The following is a 21,167-nucleotide window of genomic DNA, read 5'->3' as shown; positions in this document are numbered from 1 at the left end:
TCAATAAGCATTGAATACTATGTAGCCCCATTTTTTATTCACTAGCTGATTTTAATGGAAGGACTGATTTACACAAAGCAAATGCAACAAGTGCTCTTGACATAAAACTAGCAGGCAACAGCCACACCAAGTGATCACATGGTGTGCAGAAAACATTCACGGACACATTTACACATGCAAACATCAGCTATACATTGTTCTGAAGAGGTCATATTAATGAAAATCCTCTAAAGTAGATCCATTTTCCTTTGTTGGGAGTAGACTGATTTACTGACATTTTTCATATTTTCTACACCAACATGTATGTAACAAAAAGGTTGTTCATTACCACAAGAAATCTTGCCCAAAACGTGTCTGACATAGCAACAATTTATGCACACAAATTTTAATAAAAAGGCATTGAGAAAGCACAAAGGTGGATATATAAAATTGTCATGAGTTTGAATGCATTAGTTGGTTTGCCTATTTGTTACATTCCCATTTGCTTGCTTCATGCACTGAAACATCAGGGAAACCTGAAATTTAAAACATCCAAACCACCGGAGCAAAGAGGGTTGACATAGATGCATTGCAATACTCATATTGGTCTATAGTTACAGGCTTGGGAGGAACATCTGTCTTTCACCTGCTCTTTGTTGTCATGGCAACCATCTCTCTCCCTCCTTTCTTACCTCCTTTCCCCACCCCCATGGAGAGATGTACATGATTTAGTAAGTGCATAAAATGCAGTTCTACATCAAACATGAGAGCTTTTTCCAGTATGAAACCTGTGTTATCGATCCATTCCGGAAAATTGCATATTTAAGTCATTTTTAATTTTTTTTAATTTTTTTTTTTTTTTTTTGGGGGGGGGGGGGGGGTATGGAATGAGGAGGATAGAATTAAGTTTTTTTTTTTGTGTGTGTTGTTCCCAGTGGAAAATGAAAGTTTGATGTCCTCATTGATGTTACAGCTGTGGGCAACATCCGTTAATCAGTACCAGGAAATGAAACTCTGAATGTGGTGGGATTCCCCTGCACCCCCTCCACATGTAAACAAAATTGCAAAAGATTTGTAAGAAATTATCCAAAGACTGCCATTTTCAGGAAGATTCAGAAGATACTAGCCTATATATATATTATCAAAAGCAACATGTATGAAATTTTATGTTCTACAAGCAGGTTGTTTGTCATTCTGTGATGTGATAGGGATATTATGATAGATATTAAAAGTACATTTTCTTTTTTCATATTGCAAACCACATTTGAGTCATGAACACAATTAATTATTGAATCAAAACACAAACTACAGAATTGACCAGGATGTAATCATGTATGCGCTTTTAATTTTCAGTCAATAAAACATATTACACCCTATCAACCCGCTAAAGATTTCTAGTGTGTCATGTGAAGGAAAAAAAAAGCTTCAAAACTGATAACAGAATTGTTTGTTCCTATTATGTCCAGTGTGTTTTTTGCTGCTCTCAAAGCATTCCAATCCTTCCCTTTAATTTTGTCAATCCCATGCATTCTATCTGTAAAGAAATCAATTGGTGCAGTAGGTTTCACGAGACAGAAACCTTTATTTCCCCACCAAAGGTTTTAACTTTCAAGGAGTGATGCCGGAGCATTTTTTTTTTTCATCTTTCAATGTTAGATGAGTTTCAATTCTTCTGACATTTATTAACCAGTTGAAGACAAAAGAGTTTTCTATCACCCAATAAAGTTCTGGAGTGGTCGTAAATGGGTTAAAATGTTTCGATGTGCTTGAAATTCGAGAAGCAAACTAAAGTACACTTTTCACTTGGCTGGGTGCCCAGCCCAGTTTCAGTTACATAAGATGAAAATTGGTAGTCATGATACAAGACCTATTTTCTCTTTCTGACTTAGCGATGATATCCTTGCTTCTATAATATCACCTGTTCATCTCGGAATAGGATTTGACGAACATCTAAAAAAGAGAGCGGAGAACATCCCTGCCAACTGCTTTGTTGCTGCTTCCCATGTGATATAGATTTACGCAGTCACCTGCATTCAAATATTAATTTAAACATTTTCATAATAGTTTTTGTAATCATATTCCAGGAATTACAACTAATCCCCCCCCCCCCCACTTCTCTCTGGAAAAGAAAAATGAATAAATGTGGTATATTAATTTTTCTTTTCTGTGTATTCAGGAAGATATCCAAATCTGTCGTCATGTTAGTGTCCCTGTTTTGTGGTCAAAGTCAAGGTCATATTTGCCGTAGTAGATTTGAAGGATTTGCACGACCCAGATACGTGAACTCGGGGGCCTTCGGTATGCTCGGGGTTACTGTCGTAGAACTTGAACGTGGAAGATCGATTGTACAGGAAATCAGTTTGACGTCACGTAAAATGTCCCCTGCAGTGGATGCATACACGACGGACCAAGATTACAGGGAAAGCTAATGGTTGGTCCAAGCAGGACTTCAAAATACTGACTTAATACGTCTTTGCATGCAGTATCATATCTGAGGAATGTACGGAGATCCAGGGTGGAGTTTCTTAATTAAAGCGGACTTATCGATGCTGCAGTAAATGTCTGATCAGATAAGGGTCTGTCTAGTCAGGCAGGGAACAAGTGCTCATAAAAACTGAGATTAATTCCTCACTGGTCATATAAAACTTGTGACATATTCTGCTGCTTGTACTGTGGCTTTAACCAAACAAGGAAGGTAGCCTGTTAACTCTTTATGAGCCACAGTGTAAAGCCTCTGTGTGCCACATTATTCTGAGACTACAATGCAGTCATGCATTGAGAAAATATTCTGTTTATCATTTCCATGTAAATGTTTATAGATATTTTATACGCTGGACGTGCAATTAGCAAAGTTGTAGAGAAAATTATAAGCATTGCTTTGATGTAAATTTTATGACAGGTCTATGATGATTTTGCTTTCAAATGATCACTAGCTGCAGTATTGCTTGGGCATGACTTTTACACACAAAACAGTGACAGAAACTTTGAATTTACTCAAAAATTCAACAGGGAACACTGTTTGATATTCAATCACCACACAATGCAAGATCCTGTGTGAGGAAGTAAATCACGAGTAAAGCTTTCTTTGTATTGTGGTCTTTGGCGATCTATCGATCGGTTTTGCCAGGTTTGTGTGTTTGAGAAAAATATGCAAACTTGGCACACCATCGACTGAGTAGGGCATTTGAACATGGTAGACAAAGAGCTTAAAGGACAGGTTCACCTTAATATACACATGGATTGAGAGAATGTAGCAATATTACTATAACACATCAGTGAAAGTTTTTCAGGAAAATTGGACAATCCAGGCAAAAGTTATGAATGTTTGAAGTTTCAGTGCCACCATTGCTGGATGAGAAAACTGCTACAGCTTGTGCTGTCTCATGTGTAGAATGATATAGACAAAATATAAAGAAAATTCAACATTTTCACTTTTTTTTCACATAATTAAAGGACAAGTTCACCTTCATAAACAGAAGGATTGAGTGAATGCAGCAATATTAGTAGAACATATCACAGAAAGTTTTAGGAAAATTGGACAATCCATTCAAAAGTTATGAATTTTTAAGGTTTCTTCACAGTCCCTGCTGGATGAGAAGACTACTACCATGAATGATGCCACATACATAGAAGGATATATGGAAAATACAAAGAGAATTTTACAAAATTTCATTAAAAAAAAGAAAGAAAAACTCATTCCCTTGACTCACTGCTGACGATGTTAAGGTTAATATTATTTTTCCCTGCCTTCTAAAAGAGGAGTGTCATGTGCTCTATTATTATGCAAGAAAAGTGAAAATATGTTGAATGTTCTGTATATCTTCTTTATATCATTCCACACATGTGACATCATACACTGATTCTCATCCAGCAATGGCAGAACTGTAACTTCAAAAATCCATAACTTTTGAACAGATTGCCCAATTTTCCTCAAACGTTCATTGATGTGTTCTAATGATATTGCTGCATTCTCCAAATCCCTGTGTATAGTAAGGTGAACTTGTCCTTTAAAGAGCACTTGACTTGCCTCTTTTAGAAGGAGGGGGGAATGATATTACCTATATCATAACATTGCCTATAGCGTGATTTGTTTGTAGGCCAATACAATTTCAGTGGTATTTAGATATGTAGTTCTTTTAGGATTAAAACTCCTATGCAAAGTGCTGAAGAGTGCCTTTGGAGCTCTTTCATGTTCTTTTTGTTGAGACCCACTGTACTACACTCTATAGGCCTAGTTCTTCTACTCCAGCCCACTGAGAGTTCACTATATCATCTAACTTCTAGCAGTGCAGAAATAAGTTACTACAATGCATTGGGGTGACGTATTGCAAATCAGATTCTAAAGTCGTGTACTGCAGCTGCACTATGGTACTCAAAGGGATACCTCTAAATGTTGGTATGTTTGTTTGTTTGTTTGGCTTTTGCCCCCATACTACAGCCTCTTGATTTTGGAGACTTTGTTGTTGTTTGGGATGAGGCAAAAATATGTGTAAACAAATAACCAGTCGAGGGCGGACAATTTTTCAATGATTAAGTTGAAAAACAGAAATGAAAACGAAATCGAATTAACAAGCCACACACTTTCAAACAATTTGCTAATAATTGGTCTAGCTGCGTGCAGAGGAGAGTAGGGGATGGAAGAGGGGAGAATATTCACTTCCGCAATCACAGAGACGGACACGCATAGCAACCGTGATATCCTGCCAACATTCACAAGCACTTCCCCTTTGGCATAACTGGCAAGTGAATGCAGTATCCGATGTCAGCCCAGTGCCGCAATGATATATGTTCCATGGCTCTTTCTACAGAGTGTAATTAACGCATGCCTCGAGAAATGAAGGCCTTGTGATATAGATGCAGACCATTGATACTGAAGCAATTATAATGTCGCTAGTTCACATTTATGAGAAGGTCCCCCAAGTTTTTCTAGTTGTGCGTTGGCTAGGATTTACAATATATGATTGCCAAACTTTAAAAGTTTTAAAGTGATAGATAATAAAAAAATATAAGATTAATCAGTAGAAGGTGTTTTGTATGCCATATTTCACCAAAGTTTACTTGAGATTGCATAGGGTGCCATATTATAGAATTTTTGCTGACAGTATCTTTGAATATTGTTGTAAATATTCCCTACAAATTTTTGCATTTTCTATCAACATTACAGTGTCTTCATGTTATAATGAATGAAAAATAGAGTCAATCTATGTGATGGAATTTCAATGTGTGGCATATTCATGGTTGCAGAGGGGAGTCTCAACAAGCTACACAATGAATTGTATTCCCTTTAGTTTTACAGATGTTTGAAACACAAATTGTTAAATAAGGGAGCATCTTTCAAAAATGATTAGCATTAGCTATAAACTGTAAATGAAAGTAAGCCCCACCTTCCAATCTTTTCTTAGCATCCCAAGTGCAGCAGAACACATTAAGTGACATCACTATTAAAAGAAAAATAAACTCCATTCAAATACTGAGTTTCATCATGACACAAACATTTAACACTCCCCACACACTTACTGTACACGCCCATACACTACATATTTCCCTGAGTAATGGCCTCAGAAATGAATGTTTTCCACACACAAAAAAAAAGGAAGAAAAAAGAGCTGTGACAGTGAAAGTAATCTTGTATGAGATCTCGCTTATCTAGCCAGATTCCACATCCACGACCAATCTCTCATGCTATAATAGCTTGGACCAGTTTCATGTCGTGGTTAACATGATTCATTTCTATCACTTGGAGGTTTTGCCAGCGAATCAATCAGATAAAATATGAATGGATTTCAAACAACATTTATTGGCTAATTAGTCATTCCAAGATCACTTTACTGTGAGGGAGATGATAATAGGTAATCTCTGATAATGTAAGATGATCAAGGGAGCACTCATGCAATAAACCTACCAGGTTATGTGTACTTTTTTTTTTTTTTCATCAGTGCCCTTTAGATAGTGAAAGCCTTACAAACCACATTTCAAATGTTTTGTTCCTGGGCTACCAACAACAATGTTGGTTACTGAATTATTCACGACAAAGTAGAGAAACCACTCAAGACATATATGTTATTCCTGCAGTGGCAGCAATGTGTCCTTCGTAATAGTTGTTCTGGATTCCTCGAGGGATGGTATGATAATGGTGGAGATGAGAATTGAGCTTTTAACTGTTTGTGAGATACCAGGAAACCACTTATGAAATGGTACAGAGCATACCATTCTAAGAGGAATTCAAAGTTGATGAAAATTAGTCTTGGATTGGCTGAGACATCCAAAAACAAAGTAAAATAAAGTGATCGTAATAAAAGTTGGGTCCCACCTTTTACTAAGATTGCTCTGTTTTGAGTATCTCAGCCATTTCAAAACCAATCTTCCTCAAATAAACACTGGATTCCTCTTGGAATTACATGCTCTTTTATATTTCATAAGAGCTCTCTCAGTATCTCACCCCAAAATGTTTGAAACTCGAAGTAAGGTCTCGACCAAAACTATACGATCCCTTTAAAGGGATCATATAGTTTTGGTTGAGACCTAATTTCAGGTTTCTAACATGTTTTGGTGAGATAATGAGAAACCTCTTCTATGAAATATGAAAGAGCATGTAATTCTACAAGGAATTCAATGTTTATTTGAGGAAAATTGGTTTTGAAATGGCTGAGATATCCACAAAAAAAGTGATTCTAATAAAGTTTAATAAAACACTTTATTACGATCACTTGTGCTTTCCTTTGTTTTTGGATGTTTCAGTCATTCCAAACCCGATTTTCATCAAATAAACTTTGAATTCCTCTTTAAAATGGTCTGTTCTGTACTAAATCATAAGTGTTTTCTTGGTATTTCACAAAAAAAATTAAAAGCCCAACTCTCATTTCCACCAATACAGTACCATCCCTTGTAACATTGTAGTAATATACAGTTCATTAGGGTATTAGAACAAGGAAGTAGCATAACACTAATACAAAACCATAGTTTCATATCATAATGTGTGAACATGAGATATAACAAATATGTATCCACGTTGAGCAATGGAAAGCAGACTTCATCCCTTTATGCATACAGTGTGTAGTTCTTCTCTTCATTGAATGTAGTCTTAGAAGGAAGAAATTGCTGTTAGGAAATTAAAAGAATGACACTCCTGTGGGGTTTTTTTTTTAAGTCTCCTTTGGCTTATAGGGCTTGTATTTGCAGCTTGTCGAGAATGTATGAGGACTACTGAGTGTTTCTAGACATGACAGAAAAAACATGTTTTTCCCTCCTTGTCTTATCAATTACAAATATATTCACATTTGATTGATATGTGTTTACATTGATTTGAAGATTGATATTCATGTCTTTATCTGAACAGATTTGTGTATAACTAATTCCTTTAATTTTTCAAATCATTTTTAAAGTGATATTTGTGATAAAATGTCTTCTTAATTCTTTATTTCCCAAAGTTGTGATTAAAGTCAATATGAATGATTTGTATGTTTTTAAGTGCCAGAGGACTGCAATAGTGAACAATGTCTTTCATTAGAACTGTCATGGAGTGTAGGCCTATCTGTGTTATTCTTTAAGCATTTTTTTTTTTTTTTTTTTAGCATACCCAGTTAATGGTTAGCCAGAACAATATTGTTCGAAGCACAGTGATCACCTTCTCCCCTCTGCAAGTCTTAACCTTTGGCGGGAGGGGGGGGGGGGGGGGATGATGTGGTGAGTATTTAAAGAATAGTAATATCTTCTGCCCATCTATGAATGCACCCTCGTATTCATCAAGGTCAGATTTTGCATGGCAGCTAACGAAAGGGAATGAATTAATGGTACGACATTAAATGTCTGTAGAGAATTGTTTCCTCCTACAAAAATGGTGAAATTATGATCAAAGCAATATCAATGTGACTGGCTTCAGACATAACAGGGCTGTATTCATCATCATCATCATTGTTACTCTGATGAAAAATTCTGTTGATTTTTAAAAACGCGGTAATTACCCTTCATGTGTTGAAGCAATTTGATCCAGTCTTCCATCTTTCCACCTTTCACCGAATTCCTCCTCATTCACATTTCCCCCCGTTATTTCCACAAATAACAGGAAACCAGAGAAAGGCATCAAGTTCTTGATCGAGAACCGGTTCATTGAGAATTCACCGCAGGACGTGGCCCGCTTCCTCCTCAAGCGAACAGGCTTCAGCAAGCAGAAGATTGGCGAGTACTTGGGCAACCTTCAGAAGGCATTCAACATGATGGTGCTAGAGTGAGTATATACTGTAAAATTTTCACGTTCATGAAACTTCTGCAAATTTCTTGAGGAGCCAAGATACACGAAAGTAAAGTGCACACAAACATTTTTTTTTTGTGTACACAATGCATCAAATACCAGTTGCCAATTTGCAAAAGTTCCGTGCCGCGAAAAAGGATGTCAGCTCAAATTCAGGAAAGTTTCCTGCCACTAATGTTTTGGGTTTTACAGTTTTCCTGTGAATTAAATTTAGTAATGACCAGTGATTATTATTACCATATTTCCCCATTTTTTCCTCTTCTCCTACTAATGAACATATATTTTCTATTCTGTGTTTGTTTTCCCATCATCAAAATCCTGTTATAGGTCCCGCCATAGGATAAATGTTCATTTTCAGGGTCAGGAGTTGTATCACATTCCAGCAACTCATATATAGAAACACCTAGAAGTCTACTGACTGTAAACAAGATTGCCTCTCTTTTCATCACCGTTAGTTCCTTTTGAAACTGGGAATATGTTGAAGACATCGTTCTCCAAATAGAATTTTGTAGTAAGTTTCCTAATTGGTTAAAAAATGATCAAACAAGGAAAAAAATAATCAATGCCGCCCACTGGCAAGAAGAGAGAGCCCATATCGCCCACCGAGAGCATAGATGCCAAACAGGATATTTAGGGCACATCGTGCCAAATGAAACAAATTTTCCATACAGCAACATCAAGAGGGGGGAGTGTCAAGTACTAATGATAAGAAATATTTGAACAAATCATGAGCTAATTTAGCAGAGCACAACATTATTGCAGGCATGGAACTTGCCATTCACTGATTTGTAAAGCTCTCAATTTATCACTGTATGTGTTTGTGTGTGTGTGTTATGTGTGCTCAAGGATACAGCCCACTTTTGGATGCGCAGAGGTTTCCTCCAATTTCACTTGAAACTGTGCCTGATGCCGAATTAGTGCTGGCCAGAAGTTGGCAGGACTTGTGAGGCCCCTCAGAAGGAAATACTGCCAGTAGCCATGGGAAAAAGAAATGCTGATTTTTTTATTGATAATTTTGTGATGCACCAATGTGGTTTAAAAAACAAACAAACTTACAAGTTTAAATACACAAAAGCAAAAGGAGTTGCCTTTATGGCATAGTACACTTTGGAGTGAAATCACACAACATTTTAATCCTTGAATCAGTATCAGGAGCCCATCATTAAATATATATGTACGCTACATCACTTTGAAATTGAAGCATCATATGCAACCTTCAGACATAATTCTCTTCCTATTCCAGTGAGTCATTCTGTTCCTTGACAAAATGAAATCAAAGCGATGCTTGGCCAATTGTGAAACTAAACACCAGTGATCACACCCTTTTACATAAACAACCCCCCCCCCCAAAAAAAAAAAGGAAAGAAAAGAAAAGAAAAGAAATGGAAACTGGGTGAAATCACACTCAAGTCCAGAAGTGGTTCGGTGCCAACCTGTTGTTCCAATTTTCGATAAGTCTACCCCGGATCAAGAAAATGACTTGGGAAATCAGTGGGTAGAGAGATACCAAAATTCCCCTAAATCGTTTCCTTTGTTGTGGGTCCTGTGGTGACATACAATCCCATTGGAGGAAACCCACTCCTCACCAGAGCTACAAACATAAAGACTTATGCAAAAAAAGGAAAGCAAAACAGCACAACACATTATCTGCTTGGCCCAGTGTCCTAAAAATATCTATTACCAAAACTGAAAAACACAAGGGATTCAGTGATACACTTTGCCGTCTTGTGACCGGAATCTTCTTTTCTACCATGAGATTACAACTGCTGGTTGTTTTGTACTCGAACAGAACCAATGGAAGACTCAAGAAGGCTGATCTGAGGAGGTGCGAAAAGCAATAAAATTATGTAATTTGTATGTTTGATCAAATCACATATTTCATCTTGATATAGGGCCACAATGGCATTTACCCTTTTAGCACTAGTGTGATGGAAGTTTGTCAGGGTTCTAGCAAAAGAAAGCAATATTTTGTGTATACATGTCATAGTTGTTTTGAGAATACAAGAGTACCAATATACTTCCAAAGTTGACACTATATCCTGCATGTGTACAAATGTCATTAAAGGACAAAGACACCTTCCTGTCCCTTCATGTGGACCTTTCAAAGGAAAAACAAACAAACAAAAAACAGCCTCATCTCTCTCAATATCCTCAGTTTTGTGCGAAGTAATGACATAAATGTTCAAACATAGATTTTGAGGGTGCATTGAGTAAGGTGTGAGTTCCCAGGTAGAGCTATGAATGGAAGATATGTATCAGGGAGAAATCTTTTGAAATTTGTTCATAAATGATGGAAGATGCAGGTCCATGCAAGTCCCATTTTTTAATAAATCCAGTATGGGTAAAAACTAGCCATCGAGAAGAAGAAAAAAAAACAAACACCAGACACACACGCACATTAGAATAAAAACAAAAGTGAAGCCTTGCTACAGGATGTGTACAACAAAAAACTTAATTGGTGTCTACGGCAGCGTAGTGTGAGTAGGACGTTAAACCTCAGCCTCCTCATGCCACTGACGTAGTTACAACAAACAGGTTGTCTGAGGGAATTAGTGAATAATCACACCAAAATGGAAATGCAAGACATCGGAATAATGAGTAAGATGTCTTCTTTTTTTCAGTTCTTTCTCAAAACAGATGGTACTCTATCTTGTCATAGAACTGGAAAACACATGATTATTTATAAAGAGAAGCATGATGTCCTATTTGGAGTCATTGTGATGTTAGTTGGTATTTTTATTTAAAGACCGTCATGTAGAGAAGGAGATTACATGTCAGGATTTTATGGAAGTTTTCAGTGAACTACACCTATTTTATATCTGAGAAGTCTTCCTGGTGTATAGTACTTTGACTTCAGAGGCTGTTTATTTGTCTCCCTTTCGTATTCCTGCTGGAGAAACAAATATATATATGAAAAATGATACAAGAGTGATATTTCATTGCATGCTGTGAATAGCAATAATCCCACAAACAATCTCTTGACTTTTTTCTGTCTCTTTGTCAATTTCTCTGAATTTGCTGAAAAATGTAGTATTCTTACGTCACTTCACCCACTCAGTGGGACTTCCATCGAAAGCTTTCATTCAAGGTATAGAAAACAGGATACAGCAGAAATGTATATGGCATTCGGGTGCTAAAAAATCTGAACTCAACGTTTGAAATGGTCTCACCAGTAATCATAAGAGTGTGTTATGGATAGCTCATCTCTGGTACCTGTTGAGGCGGTGTGAACGTGCATTGGGTCCAAGCAGGAAGTTTGGAGGTAGATCGATTGCGTGTAGGAAATACAAACTCTTCCGGTGTGCATGGGGGGGGGGGGGGGGGGGTCTTTCCACTCCAATGACTCATCATTTTAGACATTGATGTTGGGGGGGGGGGGGGGGGCAGGGGGGAAGTAGGATAGAGGAAAGTCCCTGCTATGGATGAAACAGACAGGAAAGATGGCTGACTGTTAATGAGAATAATCAAAGGACTAAACTTATTGAAAATCACGTTGCCCAGAGTTTTGTTTGTGGGCTAATAAATTGCATTCTAACCGTTCATGCCAGACACTGCTCAGTTGTACGAAAAGTCGCAGAAAGAATTTCGAGGGAATATTAATACAATATGAGCAGTACAAAAAGCAATAGTAATGTCAGATCTAATCAGCTGTGGTTGATGAGGATAAATTATGCTACAAAATGTGCATCATTTTGTTCTTTTTTTTTAACCCAGGTAGACTGGAATTTCTGTACAAAAGTGTAAACTTCCTTTGAGGGCACCATCTCATTCACTTTTGAGCAGGAAAAAAAAAAAACTTGCAAAAATCAGAACTAAAGTATGAGAAGTTAGTCACTCAGAAGACATTCAATCATTTGTGTATTTTAGTTTTATATCTGACGCATGTGCCGAAGGAGAAAGATTTAGAGGTGTGGGAGGTCTATAAACACAGGCAGGCTACATTGTGCACAATTTTGAGTCACATGCCGAAGCATGCATGCTACGTGTGCAGCATGGTCACCTGACCTCGGACTCTCTTATCTCAAATTCCCCGTCTGTTCTCAAATGAAGAGATGTCCCTACGAGCGTTATGGACGCAACACCATGATCTGTTGTAGACAACGTTCCATGTACCCTGTCTTGTCGCCCGTACTTAATTTCCTCCATAATGCATGTATACAACTGTGTATCAGTAGCTTCTTTGTCATGGTTCTAGCGAAACTGCCAATGTAACTGAAGGTTATATGGTCAGATGCACACAGCATGTACACATGTTTTGGTACATGTATTTAGGAAACAGTACAGTTCCATGATTATGTAACCGCAGAGATAAAGACACAAAAGGAGGCAAACTTTCTTCCTGTTAGCCACATATATTGTATAATAGGCTTTGTAATCAGCTGAATTTGATTTCCTTTTGTGCCTGGAGCTGAGGATATATTTTTGTTTGATTTTGGCTGCATTTATCTAACTTGAGAGAGAGAATCATGTTTCAAAAAACGCGTTTGGAATGGTGTTTGCGATCGTTGTTTGAAACACGATTCTCGGGGTGCCGCGTTTATTTACCCATCATCGAATCGCGATAGGAGTGTTGTCACCGCGCAGCTGCTTTGCGCATTTCGACCCGAGAAGCAGAGGTAAACTGAGGCCCGTGTCGCAATCTGCAGGTTGCATACTGTATGGAAGGTGACCTTGGCAGCTCGGAGATACAAACAAGTTTCAAAACAGCATTGCCTATATCTACTCTCAGAAAGGCAATTGTGGTCTCAAATTCTGTTCAAAAATGCCCTTGGAATTTGAATGGCATTTCTAGGAGTGAGTTTATCTAACAAATTTTCTGAGGCAGAATCACGATCCTAAACACGTTTGAGGCATTTTGGGGTGATAGATAAATTCAACTGTGTTTTCAAATGGATTTAGGCTGTACTATTGCGGTTGTACTATTTATGCACAATGAAATATATGCAAGTGACAGTACTTTCTCTCAGATCATACTGTTACAAAGTGAATGATTACAGACCTTTCAAGATAGCAGGGTAAAACTTGACTCATTTAGACATGATACCTATTGCTAACTCTTTCATATCCCTATTGCTAGTTCTTAATTATTCAATATCTTGCCTTGTACGTAGTCTGCAAATTACATACACAGTGCCCTATGAAGCAACCACATGAAAATGCTGCTGTGCGAATTTCCTGCCCATTCTTAGTGGTGACTTTGGTCTGGCAGCTAGTGCCTATATTCTGAGATCTGATCCGTGGGAGAAGTGTGTATGTTAGCCTGTAAACAGATCGAAGCAGACTTCCCCCTTGCCCTGGTCCAAGTGCCAATTCTCCCACGGCCTTTTAGCACCAAAAGCTGCCTGTGAGTGCAGCTGTGCCATCACACCAAGGAACGGGTGAGGTCATGGCCACAGGCTTTCCTGTGGCTGACATCTGTCACAGTTTGTCCATCTGTGCACAACATGTTTTCCTATGCATGGGACTACATGTTGGAATACAAGTGGCTCAGAGATTACTGTTAAACTCTGTGCTGCTGTCAAAAGCTGATGATTGATGATCAACAATCATAGCCACACCCTGCATATAATCACTTATTTTTTTTTAGTTACAACATGTATCAAAATTTTACAGTCGTATCAAAAGGTAACCCAGCAGCAAGCCAACCGTTACATATTTTCTAACATAAACAGCTTCTTTCTTGAAGAGGGAATACATTTTTTACGTGTGACTGAAGGATTTATTTTTTTGGCTCATTGCCATGAGCACTATAATGTGACTACATGCATGAAAATAAGTGATGTTTGGCATCACTTATGAGTGATATTTGGCAGTTCATTCTGCAACTTAATTGTCCAATGCTGAAAGTTTCCCTTTTGCAAAGTTACAGCTGCGAGTGAAGTACACTGTACACTTTACATTATGTGTTTCATCTCATGATTAAATGTGTATTTGAGGAATCATTCAAATTTGCACTGAAAGGTAGTAGACAAAGACTTCAGTGAAATCCTTGGGAGACATGTTTTACCAGTACTGTAAAGCAAGAAATATTCGCAGCATGAAATTTGCACGAATTGGAGCCGACGGCCTCTATCGCAGCATTGACATTTCGCGAGTTGCCACTGGCATTCAGTGCATATAGAGTAGATGAAAACTTTTGCAAGCATTTTAATTTTGAGAATCTTGGCTCTCGCAAAATTCACAAGAATTAAAATGCACACAAAAATTTCCAGTTTTACAGTAGTTGTGGTCCATTCCAAAATCTTGCTAAATTTCCCCTAAAATTTTACAATTGTTTTAAAAAAGATATCACATAACACACAAATGGAAATTGCTGAGTAATTAAAGTGATAAAATAACTGATCTTTCTTCCTTTCTTCATGGAAGCAAACACCAAATTTACGGTACCACTAACATTGACTTTAGTCTTTCTCAAAGCTTTCTTGTAGTATGGACCCAGCAATGTTTGAGTTTTTTGCCTTTTTTCTCACAAATCCCATATTACCAGGGTATGTGTGTGTGGTTGATGTATAATCATCCCATGAGAAAAATACATTCAGGCAGCTTTTATCAAAATAAACTTTGTAACCAGAACTGCACATTGGTTTAGACTATGGGGTATTCCCCACCCCCCCCCCCTTGTATTTTTACTAAAAATGAGCTGATTATTGAAGCTTGTAGTCCGTTGGTATCACTTAACAGTGTTTTCATTTCCAGGGCACTGTGTAGTCCTTGGAGTTGATGTTCCTGTGTGATATGAGGATCATCTTTCTTTTACTTGGATCGTATAACCATTTTCCCATAAATTATTCGTCATCAGGTGTTTTGTGGAGGCCATGGACTTCAAGGGGATGAGCATAGATGAGGCGCTGAGGAAGTTCCAGATGTCCTTCTTGCTTCCGGGAGAGGCGCAAAAGATCGAGAGATTGATGGAGGTGAGCACAAATACAAACATTTTCCGAATCTGATTTTTTTTTTTTTTTAATTAAAACTGTGACAAAATTTGAAGGTGAAATAATCCTTTATTGATATATTCAAATTTCTAGATGTTTCTTCCTCCCCCCCCCCCCCCCACACCTCTTTTCCTGACCTGGTAATGAACTGTTGGATACTTATCTGTTCTTATGGAATTTGGTTGAATACTTGAAATCTACAAGTTACTGCTATGGTAGGCGATCCTTAGGCCAACCCACCTGGTTTGCTAGAAACATCCACTGCTTTTAAACTGTTATGGTATAACATATCAAGCATTTGAATATAATCATAAATCAGTCTGTCGACTCTCAAGCAATCTCTGCCTATTGAGCCAGAAATGGAAGATGACTCTTCCCCCCCCCCCCCCACCCAATATGTGTAAGAGATGAAAATGAATGGTGTGGGTATGTTAAAAAATGCCCTGTTTCAATTAAATGTTGCAGATTGTATTTGTTTTGTGCTTTTGTTTGTTTTTTATGTCATATTTTATCATCAGTTGTATTTTCCCTTATTTCTCCGTTTCTTCTCCTCCTCAACCTTCATCATTCTTCTTGCCAATCTTGTCATATTGTTGGTCATCTAAATTAAAGTAGATCTCTCTCAAAGTGGTTCATTTTGATAAACATGGCTCATCTACACATTACACAATGACTCTCTTCAAATTTCTTCCATGTCATTATGGAGATGACGCATTCTTTTTGTTTGAGGTCATGTATAGGGTCGTCCCAATGATGCCTCGTTTTGAATCGTGGTGGTTGAATCATCCCAATCTTGTGATGCCATGGTGGGGGGAGAGAGGAATGGCTTTATAATCTCTGTCGTCTCCACGGGGTATCACTCATCGTGTGGCTGCTGATCTGCCCAGGGTGTGCCGTAGTGTGCATTCAGTGTGCTCTACCTCTTCCCTATTGATAGGGGCAGCTCACTGGTGTACTCTGTACCATTTTCACATAAGCAGATGGTATGATGAAGGTCAATGACCTGATGAACATGTCTACATAGCGTCATTACCCAATATCAGCAGACACACATTTATTTTAAAACGTGGAACAGAGGGACCTTGAAAATTGGCAAAGTCACTCCTTTACAATGACATGCATAACAGAGTGATATTCCATTACACTTTGTTTAAAAACTGCCACAAGATATTTGTGAAATCATCCCCTCTTCATTTCATATGAATTGAGTTTCATGTTTGTTTGATAGTTCGCTGTACTATGCTGGACAGACACAATTTAAGTAGACTTTGGTTTGTCTGTATGTGTTTGTGGCATGGACGAGCGTGCTTTGGAGTGTTCAGCCAAATAAACAAATCAAGTTAGAGCAGCAATGATAAAGATAGACATTGCATCCATAATCCAGCTTAGGGAATGCCTCATCTCATATGATTATGGCATTTGCCTAATCCTTGGTTTAACCCTGTGGCTACCATACTGTCCGTGAGAGCCACTCTCGACTGTGGTTTGCCCAGCTGTTTGGGCCGGAGAGCGGATCAACGGGGGTTAACAAGGGGCGTCGCCAGATGGAACGATAGGGGCGAAAGAATCGGCCCTAATCCTCAGTGTCACTCGGCTCTACCCCTACTCCTCCTCATCGTCGGGGCTGATCCTTATCCCCCGTCCTTCCCATCATGCCGTGCTCCATGAGAGCCTGCACTGCGTGCAAGGTTCTTGAGTTCGAGATCTCGTACTTTGGCCCGCCTTGGGTTGACCGCGGGCTGACGCTTCCTGCAGATCGAAGGTTCTTCACTGCTCTTAACTTCACTTCCTAAACATTGGCAAAGCAGTGCTTTCTTTGGTCTACTTTCAGCCTCGAATAATTGGAAAAAAGGAACAATTGTATTTTCAGAAAGAGATGAAGGCTTGATTTTGATTAAATTTCAGTAAATTATGTCAAGGATAGAAAAGAAATGTAGACCCAGCAACAGAAGTACCAAAGGAGACTCCTTTGTTTGCTTTTGTGTTGTGGTGCCATTTTCATACAGTTAAGTTTTATTTGGTCTTTTGGAAATAGGCAGCAGCTCTTGTATGCATACACTAGTAATTGATTTGGAGGATGCGAAAATGTGACTTGCTATTTGAAGATTAGTCTCAGTTTGCAGCCTGCAGATTGTAGATGGTAATGTGTATAGTGCGTATAATATTGCACTTTGCAAAGGAAGGCTTAATACTTTCCATAATGTGTGGGTGAAGCTCATTTTGCCAAGCTACAGTACAGTTTGATACACTACCTTTTGTAATGCGTACAACAACCAGTGTAAAAATGTTAATCAGCATAATCAATGCTAAGTATTGATAAGTATAAGAAATGTGAACGGTAGCTTTATCAAAATCGTTTCTAAAATAAAATCGTCTACAGTTATGGTATAATGAGAAAGTTAGTGATATCTCGTGATATTTGCGGCTTTATTGTGAAATTTTTATGTGGTAGGATGTTGTGATACAACTGAATTATACATACTATAGCTGTATGCGTCAAATGTGGTAACTCAAACATTTTTTTAATCACCGCTCCCAATAGTAAACAGTGGCTTTAATATGATCCACAGGGAGAAAAGAGAAAAGCAGAAAAAGGGGACAGATGGGGGAGACCTGATATCAGCCAGACTAATTTCCAGAAAACAATTCAGGATATCTGCACATTCTGGGGAAGCAGTTAAATGCTGTGGCTGTTTTGTACATACCGGTAGACCAGCAAAGGAGTTCAAATATGCAGATGAATGCACTATTCATGGCGGAACTAAATCAGTAATTCTGCACCACGAGATATAGGTAAAAAGGTGTGGTAGAATGGGGGTAGGTGTGTGATTTTGATGATAGGAATTTACTGCAGTAGTAAGAGTTTTGTTTGATGATTGTAGTAGTATATCAAATTTTACCCCACTGACTTGTTTTCAAACAACTGTAGTTATTTATCACCATGCTTGCCATATTGGGATGTAGGCAGAAGAGTCTCACACTTAAATTTAAATTGTAGTATTTGCACAAACTTTTGGGGCTCTGGATGTGTGTGATCATAACTAAGTGTACAGAGATGGGATTGCACACATTCAGGTAGTATGGTTATTTGGTAACTTCATGACCACGTAGATTTGCGTCTTGATAGTCAGAATATTGAAAATATCAACAACAGCCACAATCAGAGACTTAGTACCGGTATTACCAGTCCCAACCTGCACATTTCTGTGCTAGTCATTTCACAAAAGCATTTGTGGTATGCAAGATGCTTTTAAGGAATAGCAATGTTGTGAAATTTTCACACTCTCTGTGCTTTGCTTCTTCTCAGCCCATCCCTTGAAACTCAGCCACCGATAGTTTGCCAACAAACTGCAGGTTGTGGTTGCCTCATATCTAAATGCAGGAGGTTTGCGTCAGTGTTGTTGTTCAAACGGGGAGCAGATCAGGATGCATTATGCAATAAAAACAGACCTGCGGGATTCCGTTCCACCGTTTTACAATTCTACATCCAAACAGGAATGTCTCCACCATGAGGACTGGGTTTCCTGTGTGGAGCATGTCAAACTGATATCTTTTTTTAAAAGTTCAATTAAACTTTCCAAAACTTCCTTATACCCGGTGTAAAAAAGAGAGGGTTTTTTTTTTTCCATTTGCTGTCTGTTCCTATGTTTAAAGGTATACTCATATCTAAGCATAGATATTAATATTAAAGTATGCTTTATTCAGTGGTTGACCAGAGCATGATTTCTTTATAGTTGCCTTGTAATTATGCATGCCCTCAAAACTTGTCTTATGTAAACATTGTGTTCTCTGTACAGACAACTTTGTAGAATTAGAAGTAGAAATTTGCTGCCTTATCCACCCTGTTCTTTATAAGCCCTATTTTGAGTATTGGGGGGGGGGGAGATTATGAATGATCAAAATGTTGTCCTTTTCCATTGCTCTTGGCATGGGACTGCTGTACATATAGATTTTTAGATTTTTTTTTTTAATCCATGGTTATGCATCATTTTGATAGTTTATAGGGATGAAATGCTGCTTACCAGAGCACGTAGGCTCACCTACCATACCTTCAACACAGTGCATGTATAATGGCATTGTTATAACTCTAAGCGTGATATGAGGGTAGAATTTTGCAAACTTCAGCGGGACCGTCTAATGCAACATTCATGTCCACGTCTTCAAAGCTGATCCGTCGTGCGTCACACGTATCAAGGCAGACAAGACGAAATGTTGAATTCCAAGTGCGACAATGAAGTTTTTGTGATTCGGGTCGCCACATCTCGCATTCCGGGCCACGCACTGTGCTTGATATTGTATGCAGGTAAGGCTGGACAGTTTATAAAGCTGTGGGCCATTAAGGAGAACATAATATGCATGTTCAGACCAAGTTGGGATGCTTTCCAGCTTGTGTTTGATGAGTTGCCCACTGGGGGAAAGTAAATTTTCCCTCGATGGTGGGCACGTGGGAGTGATTGATGATATTGTGGAGAAGGCAAAGTTCAAGCAATTCAGACATTTTTGTTCAACATTGTAACCCACACGTAGCTCTTCTTGAATATCTGACGCTTTCGTGAACAGAGCAGTGAATGTTATGACCATTCAAGAAGCAGTGTCACACTCGTTGTCATATTGTCACTCTTCACCATTTTAGGGTGAAATTATTCCGAAGCAGGTTTGTTTTTGGGGAAAATAAGTAGGGAGAAAAAAAATCATTGCGTGCTACAGGGAAATTGAGAGTGAAAAAGTTATAGCGCAGACGACCCGCTGTGAGCTTAGTGCCAACGGCTGACAGGAACCGATCATATTTTGGCAAGGAAACGAGCGTAGATGCAGCTCTCCGTTCATTGCCATGGCTGTGTGTAGAGACATATATTTTCAAAAGAGATTGTGATGCAATGCGAAACTGCGTTGTCCTTGATGAGCTTCAGACTGGGTTTATCGAGCCTTGAACAATAATAACAATATTTTTCTCCCCATACCAACGAGCCCTGGTAGATTGGTCAAACAAGAACTTGTTAGTACATATTCCATGCTAACCAAGGAAGTTGTGTTAATAAGTGTAATTGGCAAACTTGAATGGTGTAGTTTCCCAATCTAACTTTGAAAACTTGCATCAAAGTTTGCCAACCATGAAGTATAGGTTTTAGACCAGACAGAATTCGTACTCTGTGCTTATGCAGTATTCTTGTGTACTTGATTCGTGTGAACTCTTTTATCATTCATTCTTAAATACTGATTTGTGTAAGTGTTTCAAAACCCACTTTGTTTTGTGACACAATGTTAATTTCTGTCCCTGAAGATTTAATTATCCCTTTCCTGTCTGCGTGGATCTCGCACATCTACGAGGCTCAACATCATCATTCTAGCTATTAGCAGCTACTTGGCTGCCAGAAAAGAATCAACAAAAAAAAAAGTCATTGCGAGCAAGGCATGGCAGATGTTTGATGCTCGAAAGTTTACTGTATCAGTTCACTAGGCCAAAGAGCATTTTGTATGGCTTAGATCCAGCTGTTTAGTCTGTACCTACCATGGTTGTATCATTTTCAAGTGGGCTTTAACTCATTCAGTCCTAGACACAACATTTATCTGGTTTGTGCCTTTATCAATATCTGTTGGTTTTGTTTTGTTTTTCAATCGTGGAAAATTTGTTTATTACTGGTATTCAATTTTAGTTTTTCACAAGGTAGACTCCAAGCGTGGAATTCTTATTCATATGAGCTCTTTGTTCTTGTTGTACAATTGTCTTGTTTCAGTAGTAGAAATTTTCAAATAAATCTCTTTACCTGTTGAGGACGAGTCCCGTGTATACTCGGGCAGATGTCTATGGGAAATGCATGTTGTACAAAATCAAACCGTCCTCAACGGGTTAATCTCTGAAATGTATAAATGATTCTTAATTTGGCAACACATGTTTAGAATAACAGGATTCATGTGTCTCTCTTGAATATTTGTAAATTTCGATTTAATTTTGTGCAGATTTAATGGATTCAACCAGTTTCATAATCTTTCCCCCAATAAAAGATAAG

General features: G+C 38.2%; 1 protein-coding gene across 1 annotated transcript in view; it reads left to right on the top strand.

Annotated features, from left to right (window-relative positions):
- The window catches only part of LOC139731131 (uncharacterized), a 65,690-nt gene that overhangs the window by 29,762 nt on the left and 14,761 nt on the right, over positions 1-21,167 (top strand). Inside the window, exons 4-5 of the mRNA XM_071642014.1 lie at positions 8,042-8,203; positions 15,027-15,141. Coding sequence (XP_071498115.1) covers positions 8,042-8,203; positions 15,027-15,141 — 277 coding nt within the window. The remainder of the gene's footprint in view (positions 1-8,041; positions 8,204-15,026; positions 15,142-21,167) is intronic.

Source organism: Diadema antillarum, unplaced genomic scaffold (assembly GCF_040938485.1).
Source record: "Diadema antillarum isolate AM-2024a unplaced genomic scaffold, OU_Dant_1.0 seq00000358_RagTag, whole genome shotgun sequence".
Lineage (NCBI taxonomy): Eukaryota > Metazoa > Echinodermata > Echinoidea > Diadematoida > Diadematidae > Diadema > Diadema antillarum.
Note: the sequence above shows the minus strand (reverse complement) of the source record. Positions and strands in the feature narration are given on the sequence as shown.